We start from the raw sequence: 25,035 nt of genomic DNA, 5'->3' as shown, positions 1-25,035 counted from the left end.
GACAATTTGGTGATAAATGAATAGTTAGTTTTTTCCCAGACTTAACATGAAGGTAAGGCTAGATTTCTGAACTAGCATCATATTTTCTTTTAGGTTCATTATATTATTTTTGTAGAGTGGGAATTAGGGTGAGGGGTGCTAAAATTATTTGGATGACATGCTTTTGATTCCTTTGGAATGCAAAGAAACATGGATCTCTCTTTTTTCTTTTTCAAATGACTGAAACCTGTGATTGATGATTAAAAGGCATGGCAGCTCCTTGATAGAAAACCTAGATTTCCTGCATCTGATTCACATTATTCTGGCTGAGTTATGAGCAACTGCAGATTTTCTACTAGGGTAAAGGATACTGATCCATCTCTAATAAGAGGTGTGTTTTTTTTTTTAAATTTTAAACCCTTAACTTATGTGTATTGACTTATAGGTGGAAGATTGGTAAGGGTAGGCAATGGGGGTCAAGTGACTTGCCCAGGGTCACACAGCTGGGAAGTGTCTGAGGCCGGATTTGAACCTAGGACCTCCTGTCTCTAGGCCTGGCTCTCAATCCACTGAGCTACCCAGCTGCCCCTAAGAGGTGTGTTTTTTAAAAATATATTCTGTTTTATTTGAATTAAGCTATTTGAGCCCAAGAATGTTTAGGAACCTTTAAATCTGATTTTATGCAATTATTGCACTCATTTTGGTACATTTCATCATGTCATTTATGTAACTGATTGTTTTAGAATATAGCTTATACAAAGCATCATGCTAGATATTGAAGCTAATACAAAAATGAGTCAGATGTCAATTCAGTTTAATTCAACTAATATCATTAAGTACTTACTACATATGAGATACTGCTGGTTGCTGGCATTACAAAGACATAAAGAAAACCAATTCTGCCCTCATGGGGCTTTTCATTCTGATAAAAGAGATGATAGATATAAATAGCTGCAGTTCTTCTATTTTAGTGACTCTACCTAGTCCCTTTTAACTGATTTCATATTTGTTTCTGCTTCAGCTAGTAAATATGGGACTGCTAAGTGGGGAGTGAGCATTCTGAGGTTCAAAGTGGAAAGAAAGAGAACAGATTTTTCATTTTATATAATCTTGGAGATAACTGTAGAGACTATTACATATTTAATAGTTATTCAGTATTTCAGGATGCAGAGCAGTATTTTCAAATATTTGTATGTTTAGACTTTTTAATAGTTTCTAGTTTAAATTCACAAGATTGGGTCAGCTAAGTGACTCAGTGGATTGAAAGCTAGGCCTGGAGTTGAGAGGTCTTCAGTTCAAATATGGCCTCAGACACTTCCTTGCTGTGTGACCCAGGAAAGTTAAGTGACTTTCCAGGGCAAGTCATTTAACCCCAATTGTCTAGCCCTTACTTTACTTCTGCCTTGGAACAAATACTTTGGTAATTGATTGCAAGGCAGAAATTAAGGGTTTTAAAAAGTAATAAATACATTTACTAGATTTAATAACATTGAAATCATCATTAAACATAGCCATCTAATCAGTCTGATTTCTTGCAAATAATTTAGCTTTGGTTATAGATGATCACATTTCCTGGCCAACTGCGGATCAGGAAGCAATTCTTTGGTACTTAAGTAAAAAAAAAAAAAATCAGTTCCTTGAGATTCAGTAATGTGCCCATAAAGGTAAACCATCCATTACTGCTCTCACAATTTCTTGCCAAATCCAACCACTGAAAGTTTTCCAGAAGTTTCTTCTCAAAAAATGACCCCAAGAATAGAAATAATAATAGTGTTAGTTTGAAGCAAACATTAGTTCCTTGAAAGCCATGTTTTTGCTTTTTGTTTTATTAATTTTATTAATTTTATTAATTTTCTTTCCTTTGTACATTGAAAGAATCATTTGACCTGGTTATTTGTAAATACCATGTTTGGACTAGTATTGAGTGCCAGAAAGCAATGTAGATATTTTATCTTTGAGGTAACAGGGTGCTACATGATTTTATTGAATAGAAGGTGACATAATCAATCTTGTTTAGGAAGATTATTTTGATAGTTAAATGGAGAATGGGCTTGTTTCAGGAGATACTTGAAATAGGAGACCAACTATGAGTCTGTTGCAATAATCCAGATATGAAATAATATGAATCTTCACCAGATTGGTAGCAATGTCAGAGGAGAGAAAGGAGAGTATACAGAAAATGTTACAGTGGCAAAAACAATGAGACTCAGCAAGTGATTGAATATGATGGGGATAGAAGAGGTATAGAGAATGAACGGTCAAAACTTGGAAGACTGGGAGCCATAATGGTACCATCAATCATAATAGAGAATTTAGAAAGAAATGAGAGTGTGTAGGAGTAAGGGAGATAAATGAATTTAGTTTTAGACATGTTGAGTTTAAGATGCCTATGAGGTATCGAATTTGAGATGGCCAATAGACAATTTGAAATACAAGATTATAGGAAAGAAGTTAGGGGTAGATAAACAGATCTGAAAATCATTTGCATAGAAATAATTAAATCCAGGAGAGCTGATGAGATTACCAAGTGAAGAAGTATATAGAGAGAAGAGAGTAGGGCCTAGGAAAAAACCTCAGGGACTTTCCACTATTAGTGGGCATGGTCTAGATCAGTGGTTCCCAAACTTTTTTGGCCTACCACCCCCTTTCCAGAAAAAATATTACTTAGCGCCCCCTGTCACATACTATCACCACCTCCTTACAGTTATTCACCACCCCCAAATGCACCTGTGGCCATCACTGCCTACTGGATCACTGTAGCACCCACTAGGGGGTGGTGGTGCCCACTTTGGGAATCACTGGTCTAGAGCAAGATTCAGAAGATGAGACTGAGAAGGAATTGTCAGATAGGTAGGAGGACAATCAGAAGAGAGCACTGACATAAAAAGAAGAGACTATCAAGAAGGTAATCAACAGTGTCAAAAGCAGATGGGACTGCCAATAACATTAAAATGCCAAAATAATTAAAATGATACCTAAATTAATGTACAGATCTAGTGCCGTGATCCACCATGATACTGATAGGGAAACCACTAAACTAGTACTTTACAGAGCTAGACAAAATAATGTAGTATGAATGAAGGAGAATATTATGTAATATTGCTGAAAAGATTGTGAAAACCTTTAACTGCCCCCAAAGAGGACCTTATATCTGATCCTAGAGGCTATAGAATTGCACCCTGGATTTATCTAGTCTACCCTCACACCAGGCACCTTTGTCTCCACCTACATCCTGTGCCTCCTTTCATCTTTTTATGTGTTGCCTCCCCAGTTAGAATGTAAGCTCCTTGAGAGCAGGTCTGTCTTCCTTCTTGTATTTGTATTCCCAGCTCTTAGCGTAGTACCTGGCACGTAGTAAGTGCTTAATAAATGCTTATTGATTTAGAGAGGAACACCTGGAATTTGTTATAATCTGGATATATACCAGCCAACTTTGCTTTTGATACACTTCATTAGGAGGGAAAAGCCTTCCATCACATCAAATTCTGGCAAACCAAAGGGTTCTCATCCTATTTGACAGCTCAGGAGCTGTGTGAACAAAAATGGAGTCACCTCTCCTATTCTCCTTGCAGAGAAGCCATTTGAGATCTAGTCATAAGCAGTGAGCTGTGGTTCTGGATCAAAGCCACCCAACAGGAATAGACAAAAGTAATTCAGTTGCCAAGATGCCATTCTCTAAAATGGCACAGGAATCAGATGACAGGGAACAGAATAACAATTCTCTACAAACAAGGTAGGCTGAAAATAGGCCTCTGCTTCTAAAGCAAATAGGCCACCCTGTTCCTATTTGGCAAGTTACTGAAGAAGATCAAGTATAACCAGACTGAAGTGGTTTCTGGGACCTCTTGGCCTCCTTGTTGTGATTGTATCTGCATGAAACTATGAGAAGCAAAACTAGTTTTTATCAGTTGCCACATCTTCATGATCATACAGTAGTGATCATCACTAACATTTACATAGTTCCTACAGTGTGTCAGGCACTGTATGTTAAAGTATATAAAGTACCACTTTACCTATATTATCATCTGTTCCTCACTACAGCCCTGGGATCTTGGGACTATTACTCACCCCACATGCTCAGTGGCACTGCTAGTGTTTGAGGCCATCCTAACTCGTCTTTCTAATGCCAGACCCAGCACTTAATCCACTGTACCACAAAATGTGTAGATAAAATAGTAAGATCCTATTGTTTACTGTTAGTTGATTATTTAAAATATATCATTAATTCAAGGCAATAAGCACTATTTTGCATACATTGGGCAAAGTTCTAAAGTTCAAATTTATGATACCTGCCCCCCAAGCAGCTCACATTCTAGTGGTGAAAACAACATGCAAAAAATTACACATATGTTATATATATATATACACACACATACACACAATGTGAATTTAAAGTGATATCAAAGGGAAGGCACTAGCAGTGGGGGAAATAGGCAAACTTTTGACTCAGTAGAGCAAAACAGAAGTGTAAAAGTTCTCCAATAAATTGCATCCTTTTTTTTTAATGGCACAAAATATTCTTTGCACTATGAGCCATCAAGATGACTGATCACTCTCAAGTGAGGAACAAAACAGGGAAATCTATGCTAGACAAAATAGTGGGTGACCATATGTCCTGTTTCCTTTTATGATGGGGAGGAATTTTGGGTAGCTCTAGAAGTAGTTCTTTTTTGGGGGTGTGCAGGGCAGGATATGATAGTGAATGGCTAACTATTTACCCAGAGGAGATTGTTACCTATTTTATTCTGAAGTTTGCCAACTTGTGGCTGCAGGATCTAGGAAAGGGCCATTCTAGAGGAAGGACAGCCATAGCCAGGCCTTGAACAACCACTAGGAAAGCTATTAAGGTCTGATGAGTAGAGAGAGAGACATCAAGAAGGAACTTAAAACAATAAAAATCACTTGCCTGCAAATAGTTCACTGAGCATTCATCATAAAAGAACAGTAGGAGAACAGTGTCCCATGACTATCTTTCTGAATTCCATTGAATATAAGAAAAATAACAAAACAAACACAAGGGAAAAACAGTGACTGGAAAACAAAAAGAGCAATCCAAAAAATGACCTGAGATATAAAAAGAAACCCATTACTGAGTTAGTCATTATTGAACAAGTCAGCCAGAAAGTGTCATTACATTTATACTACCTTATTGATTACCGATAATGTTTTATTGCTTTTTATGCTTGTGAAGCTCATGTATTGCAAGTATATAAAAAGGATCCAAATATTAATGAAAATGCTAGAAATTCTCCAATAAGTTGCTACAGTAATCAGTCTGCAAGGAAAACATCCACTATTTAACATGCCACCAATACAATAAAATAACAACAGAGAATCTAGTATTTCTTAGGGAGATTACCCAAGGCTGTTATGTGTCTATTTAGCCCTAAATCCATCATCATCTCTTCTAACTAAAATCAATAAGCATTTACTTAGTACCTACTTAGTGCCAAGCACTGTGCTAGGTGCTGCAAAGAATGGCATAAATCCCTCTTCTCCAACAGCTTAGAATCTACTGCTCTCCAGAATCATTCTCAGAAATGGCTTTCTTTTAATGAGTTTTCTCCCTTTTCATTGGTTGTAGTCATTTTGCATATTGTTATCTTGGACCTGTTTCATTCTACATTAATAAGTTGATCGACAAGCTTACAATGTTCTAGACACGGTGCTGTGCTAAGGCTGGGGAAACAGAAAGACAAACTAGAGCTCCCTGCCCTCAAGGAGTTTATATTCTATTGGGAAAAACAGAGCAAGTATATGGAGAAGGTTTTTGGAGGGGAGTGGCTAAGGAGGGAGGAGAGGAAGACAATGAAAGATGTCCACAAAAGGTACTCTGAGCTGAGTTCTAAAGGCAGATGTGGGGAGATAGCATATTCCTGGCACCGGGGACAGCTAGTGCAAATGCAGAAGTGTTGTATATATACCAGGAACCAGAAGGTGGCCAATGCTGCTGGATCATAGACTATAGAGAGGAATAAGGTATAAGAAGCCTGGAAAAGAAGGGGCCGAGTTGGAAAGTGCTTTATGTTCCAAGCAAAGGGTCATAATATTTTGAGTGTGGGGGTCACAGGGTCAGACTGTGCTCTAAGAAAACCACCCAACACCTGGGTTGAGATAAGGAGAATAATTATAAGCTATTTCAGTGGTCCAATTCATACCATTCTCCTCATGTTTCTCTTAGTTACTCGGATTTCTTGCTATACCATCACATCCCATTACATTTACATAGTGCAGATTTCCCTCACCTCTTTAAAAGGATTCTTTCTTATTACCAAGCACGGTCATGATGAACTTCATTCACCATCTGATGTTCTCTTTCTCTTGACACCAGGCACTGGTCCTCCCAATTATGTCAGTGCTTCAGCAGTCTCCCAGTTTCCCCTTCCAATCTCGTGAATCATGAATGAAGTTATCCAAATTATCTAGAGTTGCTGCTCCCACCATTTAGGATAGGAGATTTGATGGACTGAACACAAACTAAAGACTAAGAGAAAATTCAAAACTTCCTACCACAGAGTGCTCTCAGATTTTCAAAGCTCACTGTATTACATTATTTCATCAGATCTTCACAAGGACCTTGTAAAATAGTTCAGTCACAGGAAGGGTTCTTAATCTTTTGGGTTACCAACCTTTTTGGCAATCTAGGTCCTTTTCTCACAATACTGTTTGTAAATGTATAAAATAAAATTAACTGTATTAAAATACAGTTATCAGTTTTTAAGTTCACAGACTCCAGGTTAAAAAGCCCTATGCTATTTTATAGGTGAGGAAACTAAGGGTCAGGGAAGTTAAATGACTTCCCACAGAGCTCAATAAAAGTCAGCAGTGAAATTTGAACCCAATCCTCTCCTCACTTGAAGCCTAGTGCTCTTTCCACCACTAGAAGGATAATGAAAACTTCATAATTTTGTCTAGAGCTGGCCTCATTCTTTCATGTTCATTCCATACATTTTTCTCTCTAGCACTCACCCAAGATTTGTATCTCAGCATCTGTAAGAATCCATTCCTTTAAGCCAACTGCAATGAACTGCGGCAGTGATTGCAAGCACTCTAGAAGTCTTGTCAGGCACAGATGCACGTCGCAGCCCCAGGAGAGCAGCAGTGTTGTCAGCTATTTCAGGACAATTTAACCTGTCCCCTGAACCAGCAGGAAGTAGTTCAGTGCAAGTAGGCTCCAACATCAAGATGATTCATTCTGAAATCAGAAAGACGCAAATCCTATGTGTAATGCTACTTGGTTCATCCCCAGGAGATAGGTCAGGAAGAAGGCAGGAAGCCTTGGAGGTTGCAGATACTCTCTTTCATCCTGCCCTCCCTGAAGAGGCAAAATGTTCATGGTGTAATGAAAAGGGATTTGCTGGTACAAGAGACACCTGTTCTCCATCCTAGACTCAATGATGCTTAGAAATGGGTTAAACTGGTTCATTTCTGTGCAAGTGGAAAGCTATGAGATGAACAAAAGAGACCACAGATATCTCCTATAATTGGGTTGTCCCTCCAGGGCCAAGATCAAATCTACTTTCACTACCCTAGTCTACACATGCAGATGTTCATTTTCAGCTGTTGTCTTTCATAACCAGTTTACATGCTCTTTGGCATCCATTTCCAGCTGAGTTTTGGATATGTCAAATTTGCTTAGCTTTGGCAAATTGTGATGATTCTAAGCTAGAAAAAGAAAGTAATTCCCATTAACAGTTGTTAATAAAATGCTTTCATAATGGAACAAAGATGATCTGGGAAATGCCTGATTTGCTAGAACTAGGGCACATTCTGTGGAGCTGGACATGTGCCCTCGCCCTTTGCAGAGGGACTTGGGCATGCTTGGATTACCCAGTAGTTGTTCCTGACTGACCCCCAGTTTCTGTGGGCTGGCCCCAAGATGACTGGAGATTGAGAGTTAGCAGGAAAGTCTTGAGAAACCTCATTCCTGAGCATTCTATAAGAACCATTATAGAAATGTGTCTGACTTTTCTGTTTTGGAGCCCTTTCCTTTGCAGAGCAATTCTCAACCTTGGACTTCCAACAGAGAGCCAGAGCACATATTGAACTCAAAAAGTGCCTTAGTCCAGCAAATCAGGTCCTGATCACCCTTTTCTCAATGATAACTCCCATTTATAGAAGATGTAGTACTTTATCTTTTTTTGTTTGAGGACTCTCTTTGGCAATCTAGTGAAGCCAATGGATCCCTTCTTGGAATGTTTTTAAATATTCAAAATACATAAGATTGCAAAGAAAATTAGTTATATTGAAATATAGGTCTCAAAATGTTTTCAAAAATAAGTTCACATTTAGAACTCATACTACAAGATTTTCAAAGCCTTTTTTCCTCATGACAACAAATTAAAATTTTCCTCATAACAACACTAGTGGAGGAAGAAAGTGAGAAAAACACTGCTTGAGGACTCAGAGGCTCTGGGTTCTAATTCTGCCTATGATTATCCTGGGATTGGTGTTCATGTAATTTCCCCCACTTCCTAACATCTCTCACCCCATTTAGAGATTATTAATGGTACTTTCCCTGAGTGTTCCAAGTTGGACTGCATTTAAAAAACCCTTCCTAAGATGGTATATACATTCCTTGGTACTTGATTACCTGAAAGAACAATGGGTCATATTAAAGCTGCTTTAACAAAATTAAAAAATAATTATCTATTTATCAGCAATGTCAAGGATCCTTCTCTACTGAACAAGCTGTCCTCTTTTCTCCTTTTATTCCTTGGTCCTGCTCTTTTTTTCTGGCCTTCAAGGCAGGTTGCCATGTGGTAAACTTAAGGCCTTTTCCAGTTCTGACTTTATGATCCTAGCACTATAAGCCTATAAAGTTCAGAGAAAATGAGATGCTTTGCCATTGTGTTATCTGCTTAAACCCTAATTCTTAGGGAAAAGCCATGGAAAAAAATACACAAAGTAAGTTGTTTTTTTTCAAAGCTAACTGAAAAATACAGAACACTTCATGAATTTGTGACATCCTTGTGCAGAGTCCATGTTAATCTCTGTATCATTCCAAGTTTTTAGTATATGTGCTACCAAAGCAAGCACAGAGTAAGTATTTTTAAAGGATTCATTTATAACCTTTTCTAATTTCTCTTCTACCTTTATTTTGGAACAAAGACCAACCTAAGCGTTTATTGGTATGTATATGGTCACAACTTGTTAATCTACACATATTTTTACTGTAATAATTAAAATTAAATTATGAGGCTGCAAGTAGCTTTAGTAGTTTTATTACATCAAAATAGTGATAGTAAAGAGAGGGAAATGTAGGAAAGAGGTAAAGAGTTGCTTAGCTAAATATCCTAGTTGCCGTTTGATAGATTGAAGCTCACCACCAACAGGGGTTCCTCCAGGTTCCAATCTTCCACCAGAAGAGCCCCAGAGAGAGGGAGAGCAGAATATTGGTCTCGCCTTATAAGCAATTTTCTCCACCCATTAGCTCTCCCACGTCATGCCCCAGGAACCAATCATAGTTCCTTAATTTGCCTGGTACCACCTGGGGGAGGCGGGGAGTGCCTATGGGATCAGTTTCCCAGCTTGTTGGTTTTAACTTCCTTTCTCCGAGGGCCTCTCTATCCCTGTACATCTCAATGGTAAAGGATCTTCAGGTTGTTGATTGATGACATCAAAACAAAGCAACATAATGGGGAGGAGAATTTCCTTCCCACGTTACCCAAGGAAGCAGAAGGTAACAGTTACCTAGAGTTTTCATACCACTAGCTATTAAACAGGAAATGAATTGGATTTCTTTAAGATCATAACCTCGAATCACAACATAAACACAACTCCATTTCCAGCACCAGACAAATGGGTCAAAGAAATGCAAATTCTTCAGGATCATCAGGCCTTCAGCTGTCAGTGGATTAAAAAAGAAACAAGAACATAAAACTTCTAGAGTAAATTATACTTCAGCATGAATTTATAGAGGAGTTACTGGTAAGCTAAGAAACAGTTATCTCTGGAGACCCTTAATATCTTCAAAAGATGCTGAAGAATTTCAATAAGAGAAACCGAGGACTTGGATGTGGGTTGGTTCTATTATGAGAATTTGAAAAGAGGGAGGTGGGTGAAAAAAGCAAACTGAGCTAGTAGAAAGGAGGATAAAGCTGACTATCTTCTATAATCAATGTATATAAAATGCAGAATACATAAACATATTGCTTGGCTTGGTTCAAAAGGTTGCACTTGGGTTCATTCCTATTTTCTGACGTCCTATCTTGCCTCTTTTAAACTGGTCACAAGAGTGAAGTCTTTTGTTTTTTGTTTTTCTTTTCCGAAACTGAACTAAAGAGAAAATTTCCTCTGTCTTTGGGGAATTTTTTAAATCTCATAAAGTAATACTAAAAAAGATTACCATCCCTCTAGTCTGTTATCATTGGTGTTATTTAATTTCCTAATATTTGGATACAGTGTTTCTACATGGGTAAAATGAAGGGAACTACACACATAAAACTCCTGAAAATGGAGAGTTCTACTTAGAAGGGATATTTGCAAAAATACCTGTATTCTCTCCTATGAACAATAAGCTTTTCATTTGGAAGGAACTGTGTGTGTGTGAATTATTTACATGGTAAGTGGTGGATTTAAAAAATGTCTTCTCAAAACCCTATCTTCAATGATCATAGAGAATGATAAACAATACAAGGAGAACCCCTAGGACTGGTATTGTTTTATTTTGTCTTGTGATCTTGGGAAAAGTTAGAAATGGAGGGGATAAGGTGCAGTAATAAAGAAGGAGATGCAAGGGGAGGAAAACCATCATCATCATAATATAGGTGCATAAGGTGGAACCAGCCATAAGCATTTATTGTCTACTATGTGCCAGACATTGAGTTAAAAACTGGAGATAGAAAGAAAGGAAGCATTTTACAGATGAGGAAACTGTGGCAGAAAGCAATTAAGTGACTTGTCCAGGGACACACAGTAAGGGGCAACTAGGTGGTGCAGTAGATAGAGTACCAGAGTACTAGCTCTGGAGTCAGGAGCATCCAAGTTCAAATCTGGCCTCAGACTTTTACTATGTGTGTGACTCTGGGCAAGGCACTTAACTATCTTTGCCTCTGTTTGTCATCTGCAAAATGAGCTAGAGAGAGAAATGGCAAACCATTCCAGTATCTTTGCCAAGAAACCCCTCCCAAAGGGATCACAACGGAGTTGGACACAACTAATCAACAAAACAGTATTACACAGCCAGTGTCTGAGTCAGAATTCAAGCTCAGGGTTTCCCGACTGCAAGCCAAACACTCTTTCCATTGTACTACGTATCCATTTAAGATGAATAAAAACAAACTTCTAATAAAAGCCAAATACAATAGCTTTTTCTTGAAACTACTATTTCTGGCTTGAAACTTCACCCCAAATATTTAGAAAATGATACAGTTGAATCTTTGCCATTTGAATGCCAGCTTTCTAGAAGACCCAGACTTCTGGAGCATCCTTCTGAACTGGTGACCAAGCACAGAGAGAATATACCTGCAGAGGAGAAAAGTGGAATGCCAAGATGTATATATAGTAAGTAAACCAGTTTGACTGTTCAGTATTCAGTGAGTGTGTGACAGACAGGGAATACAGTGAAGTAAGCCCCAAAAGGTAGCTTTGGGCCACATTGTGGCAGTCTGAAAAGTTTGGATTTTCTTCTAGAATCAATAGAGAAGCATCACAGGTTTTTAAGCAACAAGTGACATGGATCTTCATGATAATCTCCTTGATTCAGGAAGACAGGACTAAATTATTTTCCATTAAGAAAGCAGGGAAGTATATAATACATTTCAGATGATTGAAAATCACTTATGTTTATGGGGGGAAAGTTCACGAGGAAATAAGGGAGAAAGAAGATCAAAGAAGATAAAATATGTAACTTTTATCAAATAAAATTTTAAATGTTTTGCACAAATAAATCATAAAGCTAAGTTCAAAAGGGAAACAGCAAACTGCAAGAATAGTTTAATAATGAATTTCTCTGATAAAGGTCTCTCTTTTTTCCCAAGATAAAAGGAATCAAATCAAATTTATATGACTAAAAGCTATTACATTCCCATTAGACTCTGAGTTCCTTGAGTGCAGAGACAGTTTCTTGCCTCTCTAAATCCCCAGCACTTGGCCCTGTATTTGGTACATAGTAAAAAGACTTAATAAATGTAAGTGAATAATTGATCAATTCCCAATTGATAGGTAGCCTAAGGATATAAATGAGTAGGTTTTTTTTTTACTTTTTTTTTTTTTTTTAATTTTAAACCCTTAACTTCTGTGTTTTGACTTACAGGTGGAAGAGTGGTAAGGGTAGGCAATGGGGGTCAAGTGACTTGCCCAGGGTCACACAGCTGGGAAGTGTCTGAGGCCGGATTTGAACCTAGGACCTCCCGTCTCTAGGCTTGGCTCTCAATCCACTGAGCTACCCAGCTGCCCCTAAATGAGTAGTTTTAAGGCAAGAATCTGAGGCCATCCCTAGATATGAAAAATACTTCAAATCACTAATAATTTGAGAAATGAAAATTAAAACAATTCTAAGATTCTACTTCATGTCCATCAGATTGGCAAAGATAACCAAAAAAAGGAAGTGAAAAATTGGAGAGGCTGTGGAAAAAAACAGGCTTATTTATGTGCTGTTGGCGGACCTGTGAATGAATATTTTCGGGAAGTAATATGAAATTATAAACAAAAAATTACTAAACACTGCATGCCTTTTGATCCACCTAGACTACACCCAGAGGAGATAAAAGAAGAAAAGGTCCAACAAAAATGGCAATAGCTCTTTTTATGATAGCAAAAAAAAAGCCAGCTGGATACTAAAGGGATGCTACCAATTGAAAAATGGCTGAATAAATTGTGGCATATGATTTTGATGGAATACTATTGTGCTATAAGAAATGGGAAAATAGATTATTTCAGAGGGATGTAGAAAGATTTGTGCATGTGCATAATGAAGTGAGTAGAGCCAGAAGAAGAATTTACAATATTATCTCAATATAATAAAAATGAACAATTTTGAGGACTTTCATAAACAGATAAAGAGCAAAAATAGCAGAACCAAGGGAATGATTCATACATCAAAAAAATTACTGAAGTCTGAATTCATATCAAAGCATACCATTTTTCACTTTTTTTTCTTCATGAGTTTTTTCTTGTAAGTGTGATATCTCTTCTTTCACACCTTAAAAATATTGACATATGTATTGCACAAAAGCACTAGTATAACCTGTATTAGATTATTAGCCATCTTGGGGGGAGGGGGAGGGAGAGTAAAATTGTTTCTATGTGTAATTGAAAAAAAATGTTAAAAGAAAATTACCATAAAGATGAAAAACTTTGAAAGCTGTAAGAACTATGACCAGTAAAAAGATCATCCATGATTCTGGAGGATCAATGATGAAATATGCTATATACCTCTTGTAGAGAAGTGATGAATTTAGGGTACAGAATGAAATAGACAGATATAGAGATAAAAATGTATATATTTTGTATCTTGCCAATGATAATTTGTTTTGCTTGACTATGAATATTTATTAAGAGGTATTTGGTTTTTTTTCCTCTATTTTTCCCCATGGTGAAATGGGGAGGAGAGAAAATAGATTTCTGTTAAAAAAACAAACAAACAAAATACTTTAAGTAGAGAGGTGTGGGGCAGGAGGACTATAGATATGGAATACTGCATTCCCTTTCCTATGAGGTCAATGTATTGATTTGTTGTTGTTCAGTCACTTTCAATCATGTCGGACTCTTTGAACCTCATTTGGAGTTTTCTTGGCAAAGATACTGGAATGATTTGCCATTTCCTTCTCCTGCTCAATTTATAATGAGAAAACCTGAGGCAACAGGCTTAAGTGATTTGTCCAAAGTCACACAGTTAAAAAGTTCCTGAGGCCAGATTTGAACTCAGGAAGATGAGTCTTTATGATTCTAGGCTCAGTGCTTTATCCACTTTGCCACCTAGCTTCTTCTATATTGATAGTTTGCTTAATTGTTTTACTTTGTCATGTGAGATATCTCAAGGGGTAAAAGTGATTTAGAAATTTTTGTAATGTAAAAGCAAAACATCAGCAAAAGAAAAAATAAATTTAAAAACATTTCGGACAGATTTTCAGCACTTAATGTAACTAATGCTCTATTATCTGAGTAAGCGGAAGTAGACTTTATTCTTTCTCATGAGAAAGGGACAAATGTCCCACTGGCAGATGCCCATGTATGCGTATAGATACAAACATTATATAGGTTCCTGATGCAAGACCCCCTCCCATCCTCTGTATTACATCCCCTTGTCTAGGGGCCAGGACTTACAATATAGGCAGAAAGTCTACCCCAATCAGAAAACAGCAAGATACATAATGTGAGCTAATCATGAGCTCCCATCAGGGAGGGGTAAGGTTATGGGGAGGTAGGGCCCCTGGTTCATTCAAATATATTCAATGTATTATGGATCTTTTACAAGTGGGCCCTGTAACTTGGGGGCCCTATCAGTCATGTCCTCAGGAGTGACTCTTCTCAATCCTGAAGGTATGAGGAGATAGTGAGGTAGGTTTGCCTAATGGCTTTCATCCTTGAAATGAGATAAAAAGTCTCCCCGTTCACTGGGCCTGTGACAATAATGAAATGTCCTTAAGGTCTTATTCTATAAGTCTAAACAGATTTTAATTCCTGATGTGGGGGGAGGATGGAGAGAGAAGGGCAGGGTAGGATGGATGTCCACCCTGAGAAGAACACATTGATTCTTTTTATTCCCCATAAGAAGAAAGCTCATCTATTCAGAATGACTTATTCTCTAATTGTTCTCTTTGATTTGTGATCTACACTAGAAAATTCAGGTGCAAGATGATTCCTGTTATAAATAAAAAGTAATCTAGAGGCTTATTACTAGACTTATAAACATTTATTAGTAAAGAGAGCTAGAAAGAGGGTTTTTAGCTTTTCTAACTTTAGGGAAAGATCTAATCCTCCATTTCAGCTGGATGGCTGAGGCTGTGGCTTACCAGAGATGGCCTGATAAGATAATGGAGAGCTTTGCCACTTAGTTCCAGAGCAGAAGTAAAAATGCCTCCCTTTCCTTCCAGTCTTTGCTTTTTAGATACTCATCTCCTCCCTCTAGAAACTCATGCTGACGCTGGCTGCATTAGTCGGGGCATCAGGTGCGTGACTCTGGGATACCTGTCTTGCCACTAGGGTGCACAGGATCCAAATCCCCTAAATAATTGACTTAACACATTCCTCATGGTCCCAATGTATTTGGCTGATAGAGTCAATGGGCAGCTGAAAGTTCACTCACATTAAAGTTAACAAACATATATGTATGGCAGTAACAGAAAGGTTCTTAACTAAGAGTCCATAAATCTATTTTTAAAAATAGTTTGATGAATGTATTTCAATATTATTGCTTTCCTTGGCAATCCTATGCACTTTATTTTATGCTTTCAAAAACTAGACTTCCAAAGAGGTCCACGAAACAAAAAAGGTTAAAAACCTCTGATTTGTATTATGCAAATCACTGAGAATCTGCTGTTCCACTTTGGCATATTCTTAGGATCCTCCTGCTTGAACAATGGTTGTTAACCGGATGGTTTCTTCTTCCTCAATGAAAACAACTCCTGGATTAGATATATATTTCCTTTATCAACAATCCTGTCTGTGATTGTGTGTGAAATGGAGTTTTTTATCTTAACTTATTCAATAAAGTACTTGGAGAGCTCCACCCTTTTAACTTAGTCAGGAACTCAGAGGATCCTTTTGATAAAAGTTCACATCCTCAGAGGACTGGGAGGTAGATCCCATAGACACTGCCCTGCTAGGCAGTGCCAGGCAAATTAAGAAACTATGATGGATTCTTGAGATGTGACGGGGAAAGCTGGTAGGTGGAGAAAACTGCATATAAGTGGGAGCCTCTGGGACCCTCAGTCTCTCTTTTGGTGGCTCAGTCTTGTGGCAGCTCAGTCTTTTGATTAGGCATTCAATTCTGCCTTGGATTCAGCGTTGGTGGATGGAGGAGTTCGGCTTTGGTGACTACCTTGGGTTGAGGAGACTCTGGCTGGAGACACTGGCTTTTCAGCTCTTCTCCTGTCTTTGGTGGGATGCTCTCTTTGGTGAGGCACTCGGATACATTTTCCCCCTTTACTATCTCTACCTTACTGTAATAAAGCTACTGAAAGAAACTAACAGTCTCGTGACTTAAGAGTTAATTTTTATAAATGGTGACCATAACAATTTTTAAAATTCTTATTCTTGTCAAATCCATTTTAATTATTACACATGGAAAAGATAAGATTAGCTTCAATGCTTGTATTGTGTTTGATAGAGTTGATTTATTAATATTGTTATCAGTGTTACTCCATTAAGATCCTTTAGATTTCAGACCATGTATAACAGAAACTCTGTCTAGTCCTATTACACTAAAAAGATATCATGTGGAACCAATGCGTCTATTGTCTAAGACCAGTTTAAAACACAGAGAACTAAACTTTGCATCAGATGTCTGGCTGCCAGGATTCGATGTTTTCCAACTGCTGCAGTTTACAAAACTACCAAGACAAGGAGTTATCATCTACATTGATGGAGGTGGGATAAAGGCCCCCCACATTGATAAAATAATGGGTTCTTGAAATATTCCCTTTTTTCCAACAGAATCTGAAGCATTTGATGAGCACTGTCTTATAAATTCCATGCAATTGTCCACACCTTCAATTAAGGCCTATTTAAGATCAATGAGGAAATAGTATGTCTGGATCTTTACAATAAGGGGCATGCCAAGGATGTGGTCAGTGTGGTGCAACAGGAGGCTATTCCTCAAGCTGAATCCTAGTGCATGGCTTTTCTGGCGAAAAGGCCCAGGTCAGAAGCAGTGATGCCACCTGGTGGTTTAAAAAACCCATTTACAATGTTTCTTGGGGATTAGAAGGGAAACAACAAAAGGAGGAAACTTTTTATAATACATTTCTCTGATAAAGGTCTCATTTCTCAAATATATACAGAACTAAGTCAAATTTATAAGAACACAAAGCATTCCCCAATTAATAAATGGTCAAAGGATCTGAACAAGCAGTTCTCAGATGAAGAAATCAAAGCTATCAATAATCATATGAAAAAATGTTCTAAATCCCTCTTTATTTGATTAGAGAAATGCAAGTTAAAACAACTCTGAGGTACGACATCACACCTATCAGATTAGCCAGTAGGATAGTAAAGAAAAGGGATAAATATTGGAAGGGATGTGGCAAAATTGGTACACTAATACATTGCTGGTGGAGTTGTGAACTGATCCAACCATTCTGGAGGGCAATTTGGAATCATGCCCGAAAAGTTTTATAACTGTGCGGACCTTTTGATCCAATAATACCACTACTAGGTCTGTATCCCAAGGAGATTTTTTAAACGGGTGTGGAGAAAAGGACCTGCTTCTACAAAAATATTTGCAGCAGCACTATTTGTGGTGGCAAAGAATTGGAAATTGAGGGGATGTCCATCAGTTAGGGAATGGTTGAACAAATTATGGTATATGATAGTGATAAAAAACTATTGTGTTATATGAAACTATGAACAAAATTATTTCAGAAAGAGCCGGAAAGATCTACATGACCTGATGCAGAATGAAATAAGCAGAACCAGGAAAATATTGTCCACAATAACAGCATATGGGATGATCAACTGTGAAAGACTTAACTGCTCTCAACAATACAATGATCCAGGACAGTTCTGAGGGATTTACAACAAAGAACACTATCCACCTCCAGAGAAAGAACTATTGGAGTCAGAATGTAGATCAAAACATACTATTTCACTGTAGTTTATTTGGATCTTTATTTTGGAGTTTTGATTTTATATGAATATTCTCTTACAAAAAATGAACAATATAGAAATATGTTTTGCATGATAATATGCATATAAACCAGATCAAATTGTTTACCATATCCAGGAAGGGGGAGGGAAAGAAGGGGCAGAGACAATTTGAATCTTATCATTTCAGAAAACGTATATGGAAAATTGTTATGTATAATTGATAAAATTAAGCATTGTTCAAAAGAAGATACATAGCCTAAAAAATAATAAAATAAAATGTTTCTTGGGGCAGGAGTTAAAGAATTAAAGTGGCAAGATAAGTAATATATCATTAAATACAACTCTACATAAAGTATTCACATGCATCCTTCCCTTCATATTCTTCTTGTAAAAAAGGAAATATTTCAAAAAAGAACACACTGATTTACAGGAATAGATTTTGTATGATCAACAGTAAAACCAGAAAAGTGTTTTCTAAATTATTTCAACTAATCCTTTTGAATATTTTTCTGATAGTAAAGGCAAAGTTGTCTTACATGCTCAATTATGAACAGTGGCTACTGGCTAATAGATTAAGAGAAAAAAGAAAAGAAATGAGACATGACAAGAGTTTTGCAGTCTTTCAAAATGGTTCATTTTTATAATTATAAATTATTTTCCAGTTTCTTTTCACTTCATTTTCAGCATTTCATGTAAGTCTTCCCTGGTTTCTCTATCTCTGTCTCCTTTATCATTTCTTTCAGCATTATCACATTTTATTACATTTATATAACACAATTTGTTTAGCCTTTCTGTAACTGATGAGTCGCCTGTGTTTCCAGTTCTTTGTCACCATAGAAAAAGTTGATGTAATTGTTGCAGACATTCTGGAATAAATATATCTTTTCTGATTTCTTTGAGGCATAGCAGTAGTAGTGGTATCACTTGGACAAGTATGCACAGTTTAATAACTTTGGAGATATAATTCTGAAGTAGTCTGAATAAATGAAATAGGTTAGAGAATAAAGTAGAATTGAAGTTGATTAATCCATTCCTGCATTATTTAGGAAACTGACCTCATCCTTCCAGGAGGCCAAGCAACCTATGTAGGTGGTGGGTCAGAGTCCAAATTTCCCTATGGACAACAAAGGGACATTAGGTACAAACAAATATGTCAGGATAGAATGCAAGGTAAACATATAGCTAACTTTGGATGAATGTTTAGGTACATGTGAAAAGTAAATATCCCCTGAGCGATCTGAATGTTATCCGCTTATCACTACCTGTGTTTGTGATGAGTGTTTTCTTGACAAATAAGAACCTGGATGTGAAAGAAAATAGCCTTGTATCTTGTAACCTATATAAGCTGTCTTGTAATGTCAGTCTGATACAGCTTCCATTAGGGAAGTCTGTCCCAGCTGGTAGATTTTTCTTTCTTTTTTTTTTTATCAATAAATAACAATTCCAATTATTGAATTTCTGGGTGTCTGGATTCGTGTTATTAAGTACCCCACTTCAATTCCAAATTGTTTTCCAGAATAACTGGACCAATTCACAGCTCCACTACAAGTATATCAATGTGTGTGTTTCATGTTAACCCATCCAACATTTATCATTTTTCTTGTCAGTTTTTCCAATATCCTATGTAATGTCTGAAATACTTGAGAGGCAGTATGTCTTAATTTTAAGTTGTTTTTAATTGATTACTCAATAATCTAAAATGTTCACTTCATATCTAAACAGGTGCCCAAGAACACAAGCAGCACAAAAGAAAGAGCCAAAAAAAGGAGAGCATGGTCAAAGACTGAGGCAAAAGAGAGAATGCCTCTTTTATAGTCCAATATATACCCCCTGCAACCTCATGACTCATTCTCTCCCCTGGGCATCAAAAGGCATCCCAGATTGGTAAATAGCCACTGAAGAGTTGAACTTGAAGACTTCGCCTCCTCCCTCATTATTCATCACATCAAGAATCAGGTCTCAGGGATGCCAACATGCCCTTTCCTCCCTAAAAGTTTGGCTGGCTCACCATACTTCCCAGGTTGGAGGCTAGAGCCTGCTGACTTTTCTTATCTAAGAGAGTTCTTGTTTACAGTTAAATAAGGATCACATCTCTCTCCCTCTATCAAAAGACAGCCCAATGAGATGCCTTGAGGCTTGGGAGTAAGTTACTTTATCTTGAAAGTTGGCTGGCCTTCAAAACCTGAGGTTTAAGAAAAGTTTAATATAAAAACAATTATAATTCAATATTAACTTTCCACATTTGGTATAAGGAAGTATCTGAGTTTGCTTTAACTTTCATTTCTATAATTATTATACATTTTGAGTATTTTTTTCATATAGCTATAGATAGCTTGGACTTCTTTTTGACTATCAATTTAGAGATGGTTCTTATTCTTATATATTTGAATCAATTTGAATTCAATTTCTGGCAAATAATGAGTCCTTACCCCAATAGATGGACCTACTTCTTGCTTCAAAACTTTCCTCTGCAGAGCTTTAAATAGAACGGGCTGCCTAGATCTTTGTATGCACAAAGATTGGGATCTCAGCCTCATGCCTCATGGTCCTCCAATGGAGAGATTGAGAGGAGAAAGACAGGAAATGGAATACCCCAGGCCTTCAGAAGGAGGAGGAGAAAATAGGCACTTCATTTTTTGGCACAACCACACCTGGAAAACCAGGGCAGCTCCTGGTCATCTGAAGTCCCTTTTCTTTCTCCAAACAACCCTGACTATTATCCTAAGAATAAATGGGGAGGATATTGAAGTGCTTTTTTCTGGTATGACTTCCTAGTGGAGACAATTCCCTTTCTTTGGAGAAGACCTGTCATAGAAAACTCGGTCCTTCAGAGAATTAGCCTCCCCTCCATAAATAAAGTCTAGAGAAGCAGTCCAGCTTTTTTCCAAGGGGCCAAGACCTCGAAGTGACCTCATTCTGTGAGTAGATCCTGGGCTATAGAGATCACTTCAGTCTCCCCAGGGCTCAAGTCTGAGGTAGAGACTTGAGGTTCAAGTAGGGAGGATTTCAAGAACTCTGAAGACCAACTCCCTTCCTCCCCCAACACACATACATACTTCAACTTATGGCTGTGAGAAACTTAGACATGCTGCCTGTTAGCCCTGAGTTCTCTGGTGCCTGCCTGTTTGGAGCTCCCAAGCTTTGAAGGAAAAGTCGAATGTGATTTCTTTCCCCTTAAAGTTCCTTGTCTGGCTGGATTTTCATATGAAGTGCTCCCGTTTTACATAGTCCCAATGTTTGCGGATCCGTCACAGATGTGATTTGCTGCTCATCTTCTATGGTGAGAGGTGTGGCTTCTACAAGGAAAGCCTGATTTTAAGAACTCTTCAGATTTCCAATTCTGTTAACATACCGCCTGAAACTAGAGGCAGAGGTGCAGAACTTTCTCAGCTACATCATATCTCAATTATTTAGTTTATTAAAAATCCTTCAGTACAGCCTCTAAAGTCTTGAACTCCTGTTACCTGTTAAAGAACAAAGAAACCATCCTATTAGGGATGCAAGGTGGTCAGGGTCCTTTCACACCTTTCATGGTCCCATCCTGGGAAGTAGTAGCCATCCTCAGTGAACCAATTTTATTCAATCAATAACACTTAAGTACAGGAAGCTAATAGGCACAGTGGATAGAGTGCTAGGTCTGAAGTCAGGAAGACTCATCTTCCTGATTTCCAATTGGCCTCAGACACTTGCTACCTGTGTGACCTTGGGCAAGTCACTTAACCCTGTTTGGAGGAGCTGGAGAAGGAAATGGATAACCATTCAACACCTTGGCCAAGAAAACTCCAAATGGGGTCATAAAGAGTCAGACATGATTGAAACAACTGAACAACAACACAAAAACCACTCAGGCAATTGTAGTATCAATGGCACTCTGTCTCCAGGGGTAACTTGGCGCCCAAGGAGACTTCCGTGCTGACAGATAGTTGCAAGATGTTCCGTGATAATTCTAGTGGCCTCAATCAAAGGCTCACATTTGTAGATAGTCATGTTGCTGTAGGTTGTTGTGATGTTGGAGGTGGTTTGACATTTTTTGCAGGTAAGCTTTCCCTCTGGTCACCTCCTCTGACTCCTCTTAAACCATCATCCAGCTACGTACTCCCGAAATGACATATGAAAGAGCTCATACTGTCGCCTGAGTCTTTGAGCTGTTTATCTTCAAAGGAGCCCAATACTCAACAGAACATCCTCATTTGCACCGGAAAGATCCTCTAGTTCAAAATCAAACCTACGGCCAAATACCCCCATTGAGGGCCAGGTCTCCAAAGTGGTCTGTGCTCTGGGCCAACTCACTCTCTGCTATACCTTTTATCTTGTTTGTTTTTTCGCACTAGCAGATTATAGAAGGTGTAGAGCAGGGAAGTCTGAGTATTTGGGTGGAATTCATTTTCCATCATCACAAAGAAATGTATCTACATTAGTTTCTTCAGGAACTTGGACCTCTTGACCTAGAGGAGCAAACCATGTGCCAGATCCTTCATGAAGACTTTCTGAATGAGAGCCTGGGCACCATCTTCAGCCAAATGCCCTTCTTCAGCAACTAGCGCTCCAGATTGCCTCACCGGGCTCATGTAGTGTTGTCATGGTGATGATGACTGTGTTCTTGAAGTTGTAATTTTCCTTAATCAGGGTTTCTATGTCTAGGCAGCTTTGGGATTTGAATTCATTATAACCACCCAACAGGAAAAGAAATCTATCCCTTAGTTTCATCAGAGCAGGCAGAAAGTTTTTCTTTGTTTAATATATCTGGTCACATAGAATTTCAAAAAGCCCTCCATGGCCTTTGCTTAGCCTTAAGAAGAAAACAAGCTTGAACTTGGCCAAAGCCAGGCACTCTCCTTAGGTCCACAGCATGGCAATTCTTTAAAGCAATGTAGATTTCTTTTTCCCAGAGTCTCCTTCCATGATACAATGATTTTTAAAAGTTTATAGAAGGATGTGCTAAAGTAGGCTGTTCCTTTCAGTGACGGTGACAATCCTTTCCTCCAAAGGATGGATTCTGCAAAAGTGCTTTTCCAATTAAAGATGATATCAATGCCATTACCCAAGAGATGGAAGTTTAGGAAGGATGGTGACATTATCAGTCCTTAAATCTTGGACCAACTGATGGAACCCTTTTTCTGACACCACTTGGAGGAGACCTAGAATTTAAAGAGGATCAACTTCTGTATCTCCCCTCAGCCTCAACCAGTACTAGACATGGTGGGGAAGGAAAGATGAGTTGAGAGGCAGTTATGATGTACTTTTTATGGATTTCTGTTCACCAGTAAGTGTAACAACTCCTTTCCAACCTTCTTTCTCTCTTCGCTTTCTAACTCTTCTTGTCTCTTTCTTTCCCCTTTAAAACCTAGAGCAATGGATGGGTAGGATGCAGTTTGAAGAACTATTCTAATTCTCCATACTATCTCCTAAAGTATGCCCTTGACTTAAATCATACTTTTGTGAGCATTTTCTTACAATACAATACAATGAAGAAAAAGAATAACAGTACCTAGTTTGTATATAGTGTTTTAAGGTTTACAAAGTACTTTACAAATTTTATCTCATTTTATCCTTACAATTATCTAGAGAAATAGGTGTTATCATTATATCCATTTTAGAGATGGGAAAACTGAGATTGAAGGAGGTTAAGTAGTTGACCCAATGTCACAGAGCTAGAAAGTGAGTAAGGCAGAATGTGAAATCAGGGCTTCCTGACTCAGTCCAGAACTCCTAACAAACTGTATTGTCAAGAATTTATCATTTTGGACTTTCACTAGTGATTATCTAAATGCAAACTAAGAGAATTCTCTGCAGGTTGAGGGCAGAAGCACAAACAGTAAGTTGTGCTTGAGATAAGACAAATGTTATCTGGAGTTCATGGAATTAAGGAAAACACCTTTAGATCTACTTTTTAAGCTAGGATGTTCCCCAAAAAGGTGCTGGAGCCAGCTTGAATTGACTCAAAAAGCCAATTGTTAAAATCTCATTATGAGCATTTATACTTCAGGAATCAGTAAACCTTCAGATCAGAGTTTGATTTACTATTCATTTATTTATCTATTTTCTGTCCATCACCATTTAGTTTTCTGCTAACCCAATAAAGTTATTTTTGGATCCAGTCGCAGTGAATGCAATAAGTAGTTAAGTCGGTCATTTACCCTGTGAAAGAATCCCTAGAGATAAAAGTTTTGAAGACCAAGGGCTGGTTCAGGTATTTGGCTCCTAATTCACTCAAAGTCTTTCAAATTCCATGTTTGGCTCTGGTGCCCATAGCTATATCAAATAGAGCTCATTAGCACCAGAAAAGGCCAAAGATGGGGCTGCAGGGATAATGAAAACAGGTTATGTTCTGAGTCATGGCTCATCTGAACCAATTAACCACAGATTAGAGAAAAAAACAAATCAGAGCTTACTTTGCCCACACAAATGCTGAGACAGAAAACAGTTCCATTTCTCCAGAGATTTAAGGAAAAGATTACAGGCTTCCAGGCCATTCTTCTAAATCATTATGAATGATTTCTCTTGAAGCAACAAATATTTCTGATTCCGTGTTTGCAATATTTAATAAAAAAAGGTCCTGAATTGGCTTGACAATTATTCCCACTGAGGCAGCTTAGTGGATGAATAGAGAGCTAGGCCTGGAGATGGGAGGTCTTGGGTTCAAATTTGGCCTTACATACTTCCTAGCTATGTGACCCTGGGCAAGTCACTTGACCCCCATTGCCTAGCCCTTACCTCTGTTCTTCCTTGGAACCAATATTTAGTATCAGTTCCAAGGCAGGAAGCAAGGATTTCAAAAAACCCCAACTATTCCCATCCTTTGGATCAAAGTTTTGACTTTTCTTTAGGAAATTCCCTGAGGAGAGAAAAAAAAATTTTTTTGGAGAGAAAAAGAAAGCACTTTGGGAGTCTATTGCCAGAATCTAAAGATTCCTTTGGACTCATCTCATGTTACTATTTCAATATCAGATGTTTTCATTTCTTAATCCCTCCTCCCACCTCTATGGGCTTGAACAAATGACATATCCTTGTTTTCCCTTGCTCTGGATCTCCATCTTTGCCTTCCTGTTCTAACTATGCATGTTTTCCCAGGGTTTTCATTCACTTGTTCAGTCCTATTCAACTCTTTATGATCCCATTTTGGATTTTCTTGGGGAAAACTGGAGTGGTTTGCCATTTCCTTCTCCAGCTCATTTTACAAATGAGGAAATCAAGGCCAAAAGGGGTAGGTGACTTGTCCAGAGTCCCGCATCTAGTAAGAGTCTGAGACCGGAATTGAACTCAGGTCTTTCTGACTACAGATCCACTCTTGCATTTCTCTTATAA

General features: G+C 37.9%; 1 protein-coding gene and 1 non-coding gene across 2 annotated transcripts; both read right to left on the bottom strand.

Annotated features, from left to right (window-relative positions):
- Window positions 1-1,403: 1,403 nt before the first annotated feature.
- On the bottom strand, window positions 1,404-10,500 carry NLRC4 (NLR family CARD domain containing 4). The gene is given in 5 exon segments (XM_044659587.1): window positions 1,404-1,592; window positions 1,595-1,795; window positions 5,904-5,941; window positions 6,949-7,090; window positions 9,611-10,500. Coding segments are annotated over 5 exon segments (645 nt in total). The 5' UTR covers window positions 9,815-10,500; the 3' UTR covers window positions 1,404-1,532.
- On the bottom strand, window positions 8,915-9,018 carry LOC123238396. Its single transcript, XR_006505586.1, has one exon. It is a non-coding gene; the product is annotated as a U6 spliceosomal RNA (small nuclear RNA).
- Window positions 10,501-25,035: the final 14,535 nt, after the last annotated feature.

This window comes from Gracilinanus agilis, chromosome 2 (assembly GCF_016433145.1).
Source record: "Gracilinanus agilis isolate LMUSP501 chromosome 2, AgileGrace, whole genome shotgun sequence".
Lineage (NCBI taxonomy): Eukaryota > Metazoa > Chordata > Mammalia > Didelphimorphia > Didelphidae > Gracilinanus > Gracilinanus agilis.
Note: the sequence above shows the minus strand (reverse complement) of the source record. Positions and strands in the feature narration are given on the sequence as shown.